Genomic DNA, 17,590 nt, shown 5'->3' on the forward strand with positions numbered 1-17,590 from the left:
CGGGATCTGCGCGGCCGCCCGGAGCGGTGAGTGCCGGCGGCTCGGGGAGGGCGCGGTGGGCGGCTGGAGGAGGCGGGGAGGGGAAGGACGGCGGCGCTCGGAGGTGTCCCGGAGCGGGCGGCGGTTCGCGGCAGCGGGGGGCGCATCCCTCGGGTTCCCATTCTTTGCACCTGCTCGTTCTTCTCTCCCCACCCTGAGCGCCGTCTCTGGCGGAGCGTTCTGCCGGCATTCCCCCGGAGCTCGCCCCGAGCCGAGGTCCCGGGGAAGTTGGTCGGTGCCACTCGCTGGAGCCGCTCCCCTTCATTCACCACCGGTCGCTGTGGTCCTCTGCGCCCGGGACCGGGGCTCCGGCTGCGGCTCGGTACCGGCTCCTACCGACCCGAGAGGATGTGGCACCAGGGTCTGAAACGCCAAGTGCCGCCCCTCTTGGTATTTATCTGTACTCCCATAGTTAACACGGTAGTCAAATGGCTCTTTGGGTTTTTTTTACTCTCTGGTGGTTGTTTTAAACCATGTCCTGTTGCAAAGGAGACAAAAACCCAGCTGTTCTGTCAGAAGGAGATCTGTGCTGTTATGTCATTTCATAATTGCCTCAGAATTGCAAATCATGGCCTTAGTCTGCCACTGGATCTGTGCCAAATGACTCTTGCATCTATTAAGGATGGGTGGTTGTTTGGTTTTTTTTTTGTTTTGTTTTTTTGGTTTTTTGTTTTTTTGTTGTTGTTAAGAGTTGAGAATAATGGCTTTTTATTGGCATGGACTCTACATGTTAAGTTTCTCCAGCCCATGTCTTTAAGTTAGATCTAACTATCTAACTGTTCTAAGTAGTCAGTCTGATTCACAGAGTCAAGACATTAAATCTTGGCTAGTGACAATGAGAATTGTGTCCTGCTGAAAAGTATTCAACTACACTTCTTTGCGTGAGCTGAAGCAGTTTCTCACTGTTACTTCAGAAGTTCCGATTCTGCCCAGAATGGCTGTTCCTTTTTGTGGGTAACAGACACATGGAAAATAGCAACCTTCCGGCTTCAAACTAAACAATATCAGATTAATGACAGAGAAGGGCTCTACAGATCAGAGATGCAGCCACTTGCAGAGCCTTAATTTGTGCCAGCACTTGGTTTGTAATCACAGAGGCTAGACCTGCCCTACCCTACTATGCTGTGCAGTTCTACCACTCACCATGGTACCACTTGGAGGAAAAAGTGTGGTCCTGCCAGCTATTCCCTTTTCCAAGGATGCTTAGGGCAGCAGGAGGAAGTTGAGGCAGACTGCTGCCTTGAGGTAGAGAAGCTGGGCATGGCTGTGTCCCTCAAGGCAGGGTCGTCTCTAAGCTGTGCCACCAGGGCACGTTAAATACCAACTAAAAGACCAATTTAGTCTGTCATTTCAAAGGCTGGGCCCTTCTGCATCCTCCCTTCCTATGCTGGTGTTCAGTATTTCTCCATGCTGCAGCATGTATTTGCCAGCTTTTGGAAAAGACGGATCTTTCAGGGTCTGCCAGGCCGTGTGTATCAACTGGCATATTACGGTACTATATTGTTCTTTAGGTGCATAACTTCACTGGCCTCTTATGACCTGAAAAGCACACAGAAAATAAACAAGGGCATATTGTTCAGTGGGAAGGATGCAGAAAGTTCTTCTGTGTTAGCTGTTAGTTAGGGAAACATTACTTTTAAGTGTTTCTCCTGATTGTCAGAGGAGTGACATGGCACACGTGAGCTTGTTTTTTGCCAAGCATGCTCTGTTTGGAAGGTGAGGCATTTCTGAACTTCTTGATCACCTTGGAACTCGTTACAAATGCATAGCAAAGTCCTGCCCAAATCTTCTAATTAATTTGGCCAGAGGCCATCCTAATTAACCTTTAGGGAGTTCAGGGGTGGGAGAGCTTGGTATGAAACAATTGTTCTCTTGTAATTTGCTGTTCATAATGTGTTGACCAAGCCATGAGCTGCATCTCTAAAATCCTCTGGGTCTCTTGCTGAAGCCATTACAGCAGTTTGTTTTTAAACAGAGGTTTTTTTCTAATCCTCGAGTGGAAAGGGTTACCTTACTTTCTGCAACATTGTTATTGTGCTTTGTTGCGAGGGCCAGTGGACTTGGGCTTGCTGGGGAAACTTACTCACCAGTTCCATCTGTGAAGGAAGGGGTTGGTCAGCCTTTCAGCAGTCCTGATGTGATTGTTAAGGTCTCTATGTGAACTGATGACATCTTTTCACATCTACCTAGAAATAACCCTCGGTTCTTCTGGTATTGGCAGTGCCTGCAGGGAACAAAACGCCGCAGGAGCCTCTTTGCCCAAGTGTATTAGAGTTAGGATGTTAATGGAATTTGTCAGCCATAACTTGGACTGTCTCAAATGGTGAGGCAAGGGAAAAAATCTGAGATAGTCAAAAAAAGGAAAAAAAGTTAAAGGCTGGGTTCTGCTTTTTGAAAACGCTGATGGCACCGTGCAAGTCACTAAGAGTATGATGAAGGGGGAAAAATGAACATCTGTTTCTGAAATTTCAGGATGGTTCATCTTCCTCCTTGTGATGATGACTGATCACCTTGTTGCTCCAGGGACTTATCTGTGCTCAGGAACTGGGTCACCCTTCACCAGCCTGGGCTTACCTTACTGGTGGGCAGCCCTGCCCAGCACATACAGTGCCTCAGCAACACAGCATTGCTTGTGTGTAGCCTTCTCAAGCATCTGTCTAGTTTTTTCTATGCTAATGCATAAAAATGCTACTTTGGCATTTATTTTCTGGTGGAGCGAGGGGTTGGGGGGGAAATCCTGCTGAGACTACGAGTCAGGGCACACAGATCCAAGAAAGAAAGATCAAAGGCATCTGTAATACAGGAAGAAGCAGAGGGTCAATCTGGAAGAGAGGGCATTTGATTATACGTGCAAGGGTAATAGAAAAGGGATAACACACAGGAGAGGACGGTGGTATCCGAAAATGAGTAAACAAACAGATGTGTAAGACTATGCTGAGAATTTATTTACTCCAGAAGACACAATCCTTATCTCTTTGAAAGAAGAGAAGACCACACCAACCTTGGAATGCTTCTGCTCCCAGCTACATTTGTGAGCAGGAAAAAGTGTTTGTTTACAGATCAGGCCTGATGGGCCAGCCCATCCTGCTGTGATTAGTAGGATGCTAATGTGTGTAATCCTTTTGATCACAGAGCCCAGGCTCTATAAGTCATGTCACTGCCACCTCAAAGAAGTTCAGCCATGTGATGGATCCCTTATTAAAAATTTTTGCTTTGGAAGATTTAATACAGTTATTATTGGGATCCTTTATTCGATTTTTTTTCTTTTGTCTTGTACAGATGGGGAGCTTTTCTATTAAAAAAAAATACAAACAATAGTACTTATTCATGAAGTCCTAATGTGGGAGTAGCTTATTAGTACTTTGCCCATAGGTACTTTAGGTGAGATGATTAGCCCATAATGTCTTCATTTTAAGATGTGAGCAACAAATGTGATTCCCTGTGCTTTGTTCCACCAGAGTGGACTGCTCCATGCAAAACTATAAACAGCGTGGAAACATTCATCTGGTCCTGAAAAATATCCTCTTCTGCAGTTCCTCTTTGGGAGGGAAAGAGTTGAAGTTGACTAATTATGCTTTGTGTAATAAATGTACTATTTTGTTCTCCTGTTGTGACAGACAAAAGCTGTCATTTGAGGAAATACACCATATGCTGCCAATTGGTGTAAGGACTGGTTATATCTGGAGCACAGAGTATCAGTGAGTGCTCTTTAACAATTGCTCCTTCTCTGAAAAAAATCTGGACCAGTTTCATTGGACTAATGTGCTGGTCTATCATCAGTGAAAGCAGGCTGTTGACGTTTTGAAAACCAGCTAATACAAACAGTGGTATATGTGCATGCTTGGACGTATCCTCTCTCCTTGTTACGCATTTACTTCTGTTTGGATGCTTATGAGCCTCAGCGTATCAGGGCTGGATTGGTCCATGGCAAATTAAAAAATCAAGCTTATTTCAGATACCAACTCCCATCCATGCAGAGTCAGATGTTTTTCAGCAGAGTGAACCCAATACTCAAACACCCACATTACTTTAAAAAAAATATATCTCTCTCTCTACCATTTTTTCTTGATGAATGTAAGAAAGCAGAGTCTGAAACCTCCTAACAAACAGCAGTACCTGGAGAGCAAATAATGATCTCATTCAGATCTGCCCCAGGAGACGCTCTGCACTCTCTCTCTCTCATGCCATGGTGGGTTTGCAGATGCATCTGCAATGATGAGATACAAGACAGGAATAACTACCTTCTGAGAGTTAAATGAACTCTTTAAGACTTGCTCCTCTCATCCTCCCCGCTTCCTAATTTTATTTGAGACACATTGTATCATTAATTTCTTCTCTGGCACAGTTCCTCCAGGATTTCAGTGAGGTCTTTTTGCTCAAAGAATGCAAAGAGGATGTGAGCTGTAATTTTCACTGTCTGTGAATCTCTGTGTTAGAGAAAAAAATGTGAACTCTCCTGCCCACAGGTAATGTGAGTTAAACACAAAAATTCACATCTTTCTTTTTAATTTCTTTGAGGTGAATGGGAGGGACTGACCTGGGAAGACATGCAGAGCCAACATAAAGTTGGCTTATCTTCCAGCAATGACTTTGGCATGTCTTCCTGCCATGTAGTCTGCAGAGATGATTATGCATGTAGCACTAGCGGCTTTGAAGCCTTCAGTACAGCACTGGCTGTAACGGGAGCTTTGTTGAAGCTTTGCCTGCTGCGTATCTGTGATCTGATAAGAGTCCTTTGGTCAGGACCCTATTCCGGTGCCTCTGCTCAGCTCATCAGCTGCCTCTTCTCTGCTCAGGAGCCTTCAAACCACAGTGTGTGTTTGGTGTCTCAGCCTCCCTATCCTTCCCATCCCTGGAGAAGAGGCAAAGTTTCTTTTTCTACCCCTGTGCCAGACCTGCTCCCCCTTAGCATTCTCCTTACTCTTCCCTGCAATGCAGAGATGTCAGGAAAGGAGGGTGCATGGAGAGTTGTAGCAGGAGGGGCTGGGGATAGAGGGAAAAGCCACCTTGAGGTGAGGTGACTATTAGTAACACTGAGAGACTTGTACGTAAGAGTTTTGATTTTCTTGGAAATGTGTGGGGCATGCCAACAAAACAGTAACTTTTGTGGGAGGAAGGTAGAGGAAGAACATCAAAAAGTTCAGTTTCCATCCCAAATCTCTTGTTTCTGAGGCAGGATTGCTTAATCTGCACCATTTCTGATAGATTTTCATTTAATCTGTTCTTGAAAACCTGTATTGGTTCACAACCTGCCAGCATAAACAGTGGATAACTGTCATTATGGTTAGACAATTCCTCCTAATCATCTAAATCACCCTTGCTGCCTCCTAAGTCAGTCCCTTTGGTTTTCCACATCTGCAGCGAGTAGGATGAGATTATTGCTGCCTTTTAGCAGCCTGACATATTTTAAACTTGTTATCGTCTCTCATTCTCTCACCCTCATTCCCCCACACTTTTCTTCCAATGAAACAAGCCCACTTCTTGTACCCTCTTCTCTAGGGGTCACACTTGGTTAATTTTTTTTTCATTCCTGTGAACATCTTGATTGAGGTAAGGCCCAAACTGGATATAGGGCTGAGAGGAGAAAAGAGGATGATGTGTGATGCTCCTCTAGATATATTCCAAGATTATTCACCTGTGTGTACCGAGCCCTGCACTGCTCTTATCATGAAACCATAGAACTGTTAAGGTTGGAAAAGATCTCTAAGATCATTGAGTCAAATGATGTCTTTCCTCCTAGCCCCAGAGACTCTTTTGCTGTACCACTCTGTTTTGTACTTTTGCATTTCATCCTCCTTCTTCCACATGTATTTTTACTCCTGCCTGTATTGAATCTCAGTCATTCGTTTCAGACTAAGTCTCTGATTTATTAAGATTTTATTCTAATTTTAATCCCTGAAAATGTTCACAGCATTCCCTAGAGATTTGTAATTGTAATCTTCCTCCTAATTTACAAGTCATTAATGGAAATACCAAATAGAGCAAGACCCCAGGCACAGCCCTTATGTGTCTTTTCAGGTTGACATTGGACTTACAACTGTTCCTTGAGTACAGATTTGATGCATTTGTATGCCTGCCCACAGTAAATTATACCTCAATTGTATTCACCTGGTTTGCATATAATGCTATCACATGCATTCATCAAAGCTTTCCTCATTCCAACGTGTGACTTCTACTGTTTTTTCCTCTCTAGTCATTATGCTCCCAGCTCCATCAAAGAAGAAAATTAAATAGATTAGGCTTAATTTGTTCTTGACAAGTCTGTATTTTCTGTTTCTCATGACTTTATCATGTGGGAGTGGATGCAGCTGCAGTGCAAGGCAGCAAGCGGGGAGATGGAAACTCTTCTTGGATCACACACTTGCTCCCTCTTGCTCCACAATAAATCAACACTTGTTATAAGTATTTACAAGTGGATTGAATACTAATTTTTCTTATTTGATATCAAAGCATGGCTGTTTGGTCTATGATACCCCAGATCTGTCTCCTTCCCCCTTTTGTTTGAAGTTAGATAATATGTTTACCCTTCACTCATCCTTTGAGAATTTCTAGGAGGTATTTACTCACTGCTTGGAGGCAGCCCTGACTAGTTTCCTACTCTTTCCTTACTCCTAGCCTATGCTTAATTAAGTCCCGCCAAGTTGAATACATCCAGCTTGCGTTAATATTCTCCAATCTCTTTCTCCTGTGTTCTAGAGTATCTTTGCATTACATATCTAACATTTGATCACAGTGAACATTATTGTTGAAGGCTCTTCAACCACATGAATTTTATCTTTCCCAATGGGGCGTGTGTCTGGAAGTCAGTGGATGTGGTGCTGGTTGTTTCCGTAGCAGAGGGCAGGGGCATGGCACTCTGCAGTGGCTGCATGCACATCAGCACTGCAGTCTGCTGGTTACACTCCCATCTGACTTTACTGTCCCCCCAAAAATGAAATTAGCAAGGTAAAAGCCTTGTTTAATGTGCCTTTGATAGGCTGTTTTATATGGACACATGCAAAGCCAGAGTGAGAAAACAGGAGCAATTAAAATGTCCAAAGACTTAGATGTTCTCCTGGGATATAGCTTAGGGTTATATTTAGACAGAGCAAGTAGCACCATCTAGTATTAAAACAATCATAAGAACCTGTTTTCCATTGCTGTAGTCTGTCAGGCTTTTATCACTTGATCTGAGACTTTCAGGTTGTGTCTCTCTCTCAGGCTAAGTTTATTTTAATATTGTCAGCTAAACCAATTCAACCATTTCCAAGAAAAGCTAGGGGGAAGGAGAGAAGGAATGTTGTTTTGCCCACATTAGAAAGGGGAAAGAAAATAAATCCTCCAGCTTTTTGATTGAGAACTGCGGTGCCATCATGTTCAGGAGCAGGATCTATGGTGACAAGGCTTGGAGACATCTGTGCGTGTTCTTGGCAGACTCGTTTCTGTTTCGAGCTATTCCATTTCCTCAAGACTTTTCTGCCCCATCCATCAGCATGCCCCAGCCTCTGGTGCTGAGCAGCCCACCTGTGACCCAGCCCTGTGCTCATGCCCTAACTGCTCCAAGGGATGTGCCAGCAGAGCATGCCTGTGTAGCACCGGCCCAGGGCTGTGCTGCTCAGTGGGATCATCCCTGTAATGACAGCTCCTGCTTCTTCCAGGTATTGGTGAGATGGGGTCTCAAATCTGGGAGCAGAGAGCAGGCATGGAGGTGCTTCTGCTGGAAGTGTAGACAGGACAGTAGGTGTTCATCAGGAGGGGAAGGAAGAAATTGGAGTGACAGATGCAAACTGAGAACTGGCCAGCAGAAGCTGTGAGGGGTGCAGCAGGAAGGACGGGCTGACTGCCACAGTGGTGGGCTGTGTGGGAAGAGTGGCTGAACTGGTGGGACCAGCAGACAGGAGGGCAGGGAAGGGATGCTGGAGGAGAAGGGGAGGACGGCAAGAAGGATTGGTGAGTGCGGGACGGGGGAAATGAAGGCACTGGGGTACATGGTGGTGAGGAGTTAACAGGGGCAGGGGGGTATGGGGCTTCCTGGACAAAAATGTTGGTGTTGGATTAGATGGGCAGAGGAATGGAGGAAAGCACAGTACACAAATTACTGCAACTAGTTTTTTTGGCTCATCCCATGTCTTCATTGTGTGGACAGCTATTTGCCAGGCTTAGGTTGATGTACAGAGGCACCAGGTTCTTGCAGCAGTTGCTCTGAATGTACCTAGTTCATTTTAAAGCTAAGTCCTTCAGAAAATCAGGTTGTAAGCACTTCAGAATGGATGCCTAGAGTGGAGAGGGTTGTTTTCACTTTAGTCTGTCTGCATAAATACTTCTGTCTGGCACATGTCTGATATGAAATGGGAATAATGTCACCCAGACGTGAGTGAAGATAAGCTAGTTTAATGTGTGACCCATCTAGATAATACGCTTTGTAATTCAGATGCCTGTTAGTAACTGTGTCTTCAGAACAGTGTTTGAATCGCTGCTGCGGAGACAACCCAGGAAGAACTAGCATCACCTAGCCTGCACACCAATCGAGGCAGAAGTCCTGCAGAATTCAGTAGCCTCAAGTCACATAATTAGAGACTGCAGCAAATTGTGTGTCCACGCAGGGTGCCTTGATTTTGGCAATTCTTGATGTTGTATGCTTCATTTTGCAGTATGAATCATTTTCCTTTGATGTTTTCTTTTCTTGAAAGTTGTTACAAAATCTTTTACATTATTATTATAAATAGTTCTAAATAAATCAGGTATAAGTAGAGGTGGGCAGGGCAAATCACACCCAAGAAGGGCTTCAGGAGTTGTATTCAGCCAGTTAAAGAGTTGACACCTTCCCCTTTATTTCAAGTAGCAGAGGGCAGGAGAGCTATTACAGAGGGCAGCCAGGGCCAAATCCTCTATCACTTCTGGTCTCCCACCCAATATGTGCCTGCTGTGCTGGGACACTCTCTGGAACTTGGGCTAAAGGAAGGAGCCTGCCAAGGGGCTCCTGAGAGCACCATGAAGGGAGGATTCAATGCCATGCAAGTCATTTCAGAGCATAGAGGTAAGACTTGCTTCTGCCACTGCTGCAAGTGTTGGCATTCGTCATGACTGGTACTGGTCATCATACAGATGGTGGTGTATCCCCCCCCCAGAATAACAAGGCTTGGGAACTCCTGCTAGGGAACTACAGACAAAAGCAGGTCATAAATAGAAAACTGTGTTTCCCCCACTGAGAATGAGTTCCAGAAGCAGCTCAGAGGAAACTAGCACCAAATTTCTTCATGGTGTTTATCAGGAGTGCTTCGGGCTTTTCTCAGGCCAGAGGTGAGATCTTTGCGCATGGACGGAGCACCCCAAGGTGAGGTGCTCTGACGACGTTTCCATCTGGTGATCCCATTGTGTCCCGCCTGCTCAGCCTGTGGGTCTCCACTGTGTGTGTCTACATGGGGGCTGATGCTGATTTCCGCTGTTCACGCTTGTTTCTTTGCATCTGAGAGTGCTGTTGAGAAGTTTCCAGAGAAAAGCTTGGCCACCGTTTCCAATGTAATGCGGAGTTGTACTGGCGCTGGGGACAAGTCGGAAACGCTGGCAAGATAGCAGGCATCCTCAGGAAGCAAAGCCTATCAGAAAGCACTGATGTCATTGGCAAACAAAACAAATGAGGGCTGGAAAAACAAACTGTTTTGCAGCGTTGTTGATACTCCCTCGAATTAGAAGCTCTGCACAGCCTTTACTCTGCAGTCCAGTCTGACAGAGTATTTACATGACAATGCTGCAGCAATGGTTTTGTTGGTCCTGCCAATCCAATTCCTTTGATTTTATTTTTTAGGTTTATTTATCTAAGGGAAGGCGGGGTGAGTGTCCTGGAACTCTAGCCAGATTCAGAAAGCTGGCCAGCATCCTTGCAGATGATGGGTGCTGACATGGTTGATATCCTGCAGGCTTTGATCAGGCAGGACCTCTGGCTTCCCTGTCCCTGATCAGGTCTGATGCAGGAGATGCTACTTCCTCATGACTTCTGCACAGCCTTTCAAGGCTGTATCTTGACAATGTCCCAGCTAGTGGCCACGTGCCACCACTGCTACTGGCTCCTTGGAGCTTGTGCCATGAGCATGGAGCTCCCTTGGTTGTTCCCACTGCAGTGTTGTGATGGGCATAGTAATAGCATCCTTCTCCCAGATGGGCCTCCCCACCACACAGAACACCATGGGGTTTCCTCTTCTACACATGCTGAGTTTGCAGAGCAGGAGGAGACGGTCATACCAGTTTCTCATGGCACACTTCCACTTGTTGCTCCTCACCACTGGTGCCCAAAGAAAGATCAGAGTAAACCCCATGGGCTGGAGGTTTCTCACCCACTCAGCTTTGCCTCTCTGATGGCTGCAGTGGGCAGCAGAGAGGGGGTTAAGCTCTGCTCCAAGCCAGCCCGATAATAGCAGGAAAAGCACATTTCTTCCTTGCACCTGTGAGCGCTTCGATGGGCTTTCTGCTGTGTATGGCAGTCACATTGGATCTTGTTAGAAGCTGAACAGCTCTAGCAGCCAGCTGTTCCCTTTGCTCTGCTCATACCTGGCTCCTTGCACAGTCCAGGCAGGGGGTGGATGGAGAATCAGCTTTTTAGGTCAGCATTCAAAATAACCCACAAAGCCTTCCCTTTGGTCCCACTCCTCCCTGCTTTCTGCCTGCTTGTACTTACTGCTGGCTCACCTACTCAGAGCTCTTACTGGGAATTTGGAGTTCTGTTCTAGCAAGGGCTAATATCTGCAGCACAGAGCTTTATTTCTCTGTTTTTAAAGAGTATGTAGTGTTACATATGTGAAAAGAGAGGAGATTCATTAAGCTCTAGGGACAAACCGGTTTAGGTGTTCAGGAGGCTCTCAGGCTGGAAAGCCACTTCTGCAGTGTTCCAGGTTAAATTGTGGCTCTGCATAAAAATTGTGCCTGTTTTTCTACACTGTGATCTCTCCTCAGGCGAGTGCTGTGGCTGCTGTGGGCAGCGCAGCACAGAGGTGGCTGGAGGGTCCCTGCGTGCCCAGGAGCTGCAAACCAGACTGGCCTAGAGCAGCTGGCCAGACCGGCTCCACAGCTGGCACAGCATCCAGGAGACAAGGTGGGACAGAAAACAGATGGGGTGCTGGATAGGCAAAAAGTGGCCATAACACACAGAGTGCTGCAGCACAGAAACTGGTTTATATAGTAAGCCAGTCCACTTCTGTGTGTATGTAGGCTGAGGTTTAGTACTAATAAACGTGCAGCAGCCATCTCAGTAGTTGCTCTGTTTCAAGTAAATCCTTGTGAACAGTAGTGAACAGACTTCTCCCTTTCTTCATGGCCAAGAAGAGCATTAGAGACCAGTGTATAAAATGCACTTGCTTGTCATGATCTTTGCAGAGACAGTCTCCTTTTAAGCAGCTGCCACTGCAGGGCTCGTGGTCCTCTGATGGACCTGCTACTACTAAGGACACGCAGTACTCACTAGACATGTTAAATGAACTCTTCATGCAGGGAAAATCATCTTGTGTTTTATATTTTACATACATCTATTTCTGTGTATTTTACCTTTTTAATCCACCCTTTTAAAATTTCTTTCTTTTGGTAACACTGTTCAAACGGGGAGGAATGTATCAGGATGGGTCCATTGTTCTGTACAACCTTCAGAACAGAACATTACCTTCCACACATTTTAAAGCTCTGGAAGGACGGGTATTCTATAATTGCCGTAATAAGCTGTGAGAGTGGTATAGACAATAGAGGCTGTTTTCAGCCAACTAATTCAGTTTGCTGGATCTTCGCTCTAGTCAGTGCAGAACTGAGGGCTGTTACTGGGGAAGAAAAATCTTGACTGTCCTGTGTCTTGGAAATCCTTGAGACAGAGTACACATGGGCATCACGTGTTGTTTCCAGCCGTGTTACACAGTGGAAGTGTGCTGTAAAAACAGCATACTTGAAATCTTAGGTTTTGTGTTATTCTAGCTGAGGATTGCAGAAGGCCAATGCAGGGAGAAAAGAAAAGTAATCTGTAAAAAGGACTGTTAAGGTGGGGTATTGCATGATGTTACCTGGGTTTCTCATGTGGTTGCATAATTTTTGTTCTTATGCATATTTTGTCCCTGTTCATGTGAACATTTTTATTCATTGGAATATGCAGAGCTGTAGGGAGAGGCTTATTGCTCTGTAATCCACCCCCTCATTCTGCAGCAACTTAATACAGAGCACACCTCTCCATGGAGAAAAACAGTTTTCTAAGGAAATGCCTGCCCAAGTTGTGGGCTTACCTCCAGTGCAAAGTTTTTATTTTGAGATCGCATTAGTGAAATCTGAAAGCTGCAATCACCAGTGAATTCTTGAGTGAAAGGGACTGAGTCAACAGCAGCAGCACAACATCTGCTGCTTGGCTGAGTGCAGGGAGGTGTATTGTCTAGGGAAGGACAGCACATGAATCATCAGCATCTGTATGCACTTTGCTTCATCTATTTTATTAAAAGGGAGGAAAAACTGAGTCCAGGGGATGAGACTCTTAGCTTCAGTAGCCTACTGGCTGATCAAAGATATCTTTCCTTGTCTAAAGTGGTCTTCTGCTTGTTTTTGGTTTTGTTTTGTAGTGATGGGTCCAGCTGGAAAGAGCTTTCTGATGGCACAGCTGTGAGGGAAACCAGCACAACATGTTCAGTGTCGAAGACCTCCTGATTTCTCATGGATACAAATTGTCCAAAAATCCCCCTGTTTCATATGAGAACAGGTATGATGGATACCAGCATGAAATCACAGGGAACAGATCTGCTCAGAGAACAACACTGAACGGGACTGAAGCAGAATCCAGAGCTGGGGCGTACAGCAAAAAACCTCTGGTGAAAACCAGCTCGAGCAGCACTGAAAGCAGCCATGGGAGCCAAGGGAGGCAAGCAGGTCCTGGTTACCACCATGACCTTCAGGGTTTGTCCACTTTTCATACTTCAGAAGGGGGGTAAGTTTCAGCATCATGCCATGGCTTTGCTTTCTCTTTCTTTTGTTCTTGACGGAAAAACTAATCACGACTTTAACCCTTTACACCGTCTTCTGTGATCCTTTCCTGCTCCCATCCTAGTAACCATTTCCATTCACTGGATGTCCACATCCAGTGACACATCCATTCACCTTCTGCTAGAGAAAGGCCTTTGAGAACAGTGGGATAATGGGAAGTGGCTGAGTGTGGGAAAATATGTTTTACTAATGTGGTCTGTATCAGAAAGGCCTTTCTGATGGACTTAGGAAAGCTTAATCTTAGCACGGGGGAAAAAAAGGGGGGGAAAAGGTCTTACTTTTCTTCGCTTTTAAAAAACTGCACCCAGCTTCTTCTGCCACATGCACATCCCAGATTTTGCAGTGGATTCAGCCACATGCAGCTCTTGGTGGGTATTCCTATATGCACTGAGGATTTGCTTGTTCTCCTAAGGCTGCGCTTGTGGAGTAAGCATGAGAAGGTGCCTGTGCACTTCTATTTTAAAACGGCTCCAAGCCAGTGGAAGCTCTTGTTGTCACTCCATAGAACGAGCTTGTACAACCATGGCTTGCTCAACTCCGAGTACGTGCACACCAGGGCTGGGGCCAGCTGGGCAGGAAGAGCTGTGTGTACACACCGACGCTCGGCCATTGTTCTGCAGCTATTTGAGTGCTGCAGATGAACAAAGGAAAGGGGCTTGAGCAGGACTGGAAGCCAGCCCAAGTATGACGATGGTTTACAAGGAAAAGCCCCTTCCTCCTGCCGAGTGGGCTTGAAACTGAAAGCAGGGCAAAACACCATTGCCTTGGGAGCTTGTCCTCTTACAAAGACCTTCAGTAGCATGTGGCAAAGCCATGTGTCCTCTTACAGCTGGGCTTGTCTGCTCTTTCCCTTCACATCTCTTCCCCTTGCAAGTCTGTTTGCCTGGAGCAGGAATGGCTGCTGCTTGCCAGCTAGGATAATGGGCAGGAAGAGATGTGAACCCTCTAAAGCAGTCATAGGGCAGCAAGTCCTGGTGAAGGTCTCCAGGTGGGACCATCTATTCTAGAGAAGGAAGGACAGAACACTGATGTAAAGGTAATTGGGAGGATGCTTCCTAGTGTGTTTTGGATGAAGTAAACTGGACAGCAAAAAAAGTAAGGAAAGATACTGAAAAAGAATGAAAGGGAAAAAGGTTTTGAAGCAGAGGAAGAGAGCATGCAGTGGTGCTGAGGAAGCTGGTGCTGAGTTTGCAATGTGGAGAAATACTGGTGTGAAGAAGATCTGGCTATGCAAGGCTGGAAGCTACCACAGCAGTGCTGCTCCTGCACCCTGTTAGTCAGAGCCTGTGTGGATGCACAGGGGTTTGGGAGGGCTGCTGCCTCCCTGCTTCCCACTCCTCTGGGTGCATCTGCAGGGGCTCACACATCTGCCCCACGTCTTGGATATGGCAGAGATATCTGTAATTGCTGGCCTTGGCTACATACAAAATAATGCTCTCTAACAGTTTAAACATCTCTTTCTAAATGCAAGGGGTGGGACCTGCCAGTCTACAGCATAGTTAAATATTATATCCTGGTTTTGAAAAGTGGCTTTTCCACACAAAATAGGGAACACAACCCTGGAAATGGCTTTGTCACACTTTCATAAAAATAGAAATATTTTCTTGCTATTGTTACAACAAACTCTGATTCCCAGTGAGCTTACTGGGAGCCCTCACAAGGCACTAGCAGCTGGGAAAACCTTTGTATTATCCCTTCCTTGCCATGCCTGGCAGTGTGGAGTGCCTCCGGTGTGGAGCGTGACACAGCCGTGGCCCAGCTGGTCTAGGAAGGGAGGAGGGAGCTCTCTGAGCTGGATCTGGGGAAGCCGCAGCTGCAGCACTGCAGCACCTGCATGTCGGCTCCTGAGCCCCAGGTGACAGTCCCCCTCCAGATCCAAGGCTGCTGTGTGCATGTGAGCAGCTCTAAAACTGAAGGCAAGATACCTGTGATGGCCCAGTTTGGAGTGCCCGGGCCTGTGACAGGTGGGGGCCATGGTGAACTCCACCAGGCATTTTGATATCGCTGCCTGGTTTCTGGACTGCTGTGGGAAATCAGCTTCTGGCTCCCAGGCTGGGAAAGTACTGCACACTGCAGAGACCTGGGGACAATTTGGGCTCAAAGAAGAGACAACCACCAGCAAGATTCTCTCTGGGCATTGCAGGCTTCCTGCCACCATTCCCTGGTGCTGCTTTCCCAGTCAGCACAGAGCAGGAGAGGGCCCAAGCACACCGTGTATGTCCTTCACAGATGGTGACACCTCCACAACAACTCAGAGCATGGCTCAGGCTCCTTGTCCAGGGAATTATCTACACCATACTGTTGTTTATACCACTGATGTAGAAGAGCTAATAACCTCCCATACATCATGGAAGTGAGTGATGTTGCCAGCCTCATGGCTGCCTTTGCAGGGCTTAGTGTGTTTTGTGATGGCAGGGGATGATGCTGTTGTCTCCGCTTATTAAGGTTGTTCTGCTAATCGAACCTTGCTGAGGAGGGTGGAGGCTTCATAGCCACTGCTTCTGCTGCTTGTGAGGGGAGAGTGATGCCCCAGTGGAATGGGGAAATAGTGTTTGGCTCTATCTTGTTGTTCTTCAGGCAAAGTGTGAAGGAGGGCTGTCCTGGCTGTCCTTGCTTAACTGAGCATTTGGAGACCACACAGTAAAGGTCTGGAAGAGGAGACAAGTCAAAGAAAATAGGAAAGCTGATCCTATGGGTATAGATGAGACTTCTCTCTTCGCAGGAGCACTTTGTCCTGATTCTGTTCTAAGCAGAGAGAAGAGGCACTTTGCTTAGTTGTTTGTGTGTGAGGAACTATGTTAGTAGCTAGCAAATTTAGCGATAAATAGATACCATCATTAATGAGATCACCTGCTGGAACAATTAGGAAAGTATACTGGTGTTTTCCAATGCTGGGTCTCAGAAGAGTGTATGTGAGGATAGGATCTCAAAATAGAACAGAAGCTGCCAGTGTCTAGAACAGCCCTCTGAAAATTTTTCCACCGTGCTGACTTTCTTAGCAGTGTTCTTTGTGGGGCACAAAGTCTACACCAGTGCCTGCAGCTCATGCAGGATGAGCTACTGAGTGCCCAACACCTTCCACTTGCATGCTGGCAGCCAGCAACAGGGACAGACACTCCCTACATAGTCCTGCAGTGGCCTCATTCTGCAGGGTTTGGACTTCGATGCCTGTGCCACACTTCTTCACTTTTGGCCTCATTATCTGCATCGTGAGGTCCTGCTGGTCCAGCATCACCCTAGGGGAAATGGGCAGCTTCAACCCACTGCTCTGAGCAAGACAGCTCAGTGAAATGCGGTCATGCAGCCAGTGCAGGGTGGACTGATGGCCTCATTTCTTGTAAAGGCCTAAAATTCACAGAAAGCTAGAAATGGTTTGGGGGGGGTTGAACAGTTTTAATTAAATTAACTATATAGAATCAATTCAAAGCACTTTATGAGAGCAAATGTGATACTCCTTAGAAGCAGGCCTGTTAGAAAAGAGTTCATAATGTTAAAATCCACCTCCCTTGTCCCTTGGGACCACTCTGCCCCTGGAATTTAAATCTCCACAGTTGGTCCCATGGGACTGCTCCATCCGTGGCACCTCTCCCAGCTGTCAGGCACTTGCAAGCTGCTGTGTCTGTGTGTGCATTTCTTTGTGTGTCAGTACCAGCACATCATGGAGAGGTACGGAATTGTGTAGTGGCACAGTCAGAGATGAGCTGTTGCACAGAGGGCTGTGATGTCTTCTCTTTGGTGATGTGTCATGGACACAAAGACTGCACCATGACTGGTACTCAACATTCAGAGATCTAGCATTGCTGAGGCGGTAGTGAAGCATTTTAGACTTGCAATGGCTCTTGGAAGCTTCGCCTTCCACCACTTCATTGACTGCAAGACCCAGAAGTGCCACATGTCCTGGAAGGAGGCACTCTGCTGTAGCTGTGGCCACAAGCAGTGTGGTTGTGCTGTGCTGCCCCACTGCTGCCTGCCTGCCATGCCTGCATGCAGGTGTGCCAGAGCTGCTCTCCATCACTGAGAGCAGAGGAGACTTCAGGATGGAGCTGTACTGGAGGGTCCTTGGAGCATCCTCTTGCCACTGCACAGTGCACTGTCGTCTTCTTCAGAGGTTTACAGGGTCCCTGATAGAGGCTGGCTGTGTAACCACTTCTAGTGGCTTAGCCAGGACCTAGAGAGACTGATACTGTCTGTCCTATGAGTAGATCTTAGGAAGGACCAGGTTTAAAATGCTCTAAATGCCTGCTTTTAAATGTCTTTTTTACACTCATGTTGCAATGATGACATAGTACAGCTTACATGGTGGATTGTATCATGTTCTGAAATTCATTACTGGACCCTAGTTATTAATCTTTAAAAATAAATTTAGTATTTTAAACAGCTTTTAATAAGTGGAAAAGCAACCTTTCTGTTGGTAAGAATTTGGGTTTACTTTTTGGGGGTTTTTTTAATGGTGAATTAAGCTTTGCAACATCACTGGAAATTTAAAAATCAGGATTTTTAGGTACTTTTCTAAGAGATGCTACCACTTAAGCAGGAATAATTTCAAAGAAGTCTGATGGCCTGTGCTGAGCAAGAT

General features: G+C 46.2%; 1 protein-coding gene across 5 annotated transcripts in view; it reads left to right on the forward strand.

Annotated features, from left to right (window-relative positions):
- The window catches only part of JCAD (junctional cadherin 5 associated), a 61,325-nt gene that overhangs the window by 32,005 nt on the left and 11,730 nt on the right, over window positions 1–17,590 (forward strand). For 3 of the 5 annotated variants that reach the window (XM_042042883.1, XM_042042884.1, XM_042042887.1), the window contains one exon: window positions 12,597–12,958. In XM_042042883.1, coding sequence (XP_041898817.1) covers window positions 12,657–12,958 — 302 coding nt within the window. In that variant the 5' untranslated portion in view covers window positions 12,597–12,656. Of the gene's footprint in view, window positions 27–11,083; window positions 11,105–12,596; window positions 12,959–17,590 lie in introns of those variants that run through there. The other 2 variants (XM_042042885.1, XM_042042886.1) reach the window with 2 other exon arrangements.

This window comes from Corvus kubaryi, unplaced genomic scaffold (assembly GCF_017639235.1).
Source record: "Corvus kubaryi isolate FWS band 111438036 unplaced genomic scaffold, C.kubaryi_AGA036_p1.0 37398, whole genome shotgun sequence".
Taxonomy (NCBI): Eukaryota; Metazoa; Chordata; class Aves; order Passeriformes; family Corvidae; genus Corvus; species Corvus kubaryi.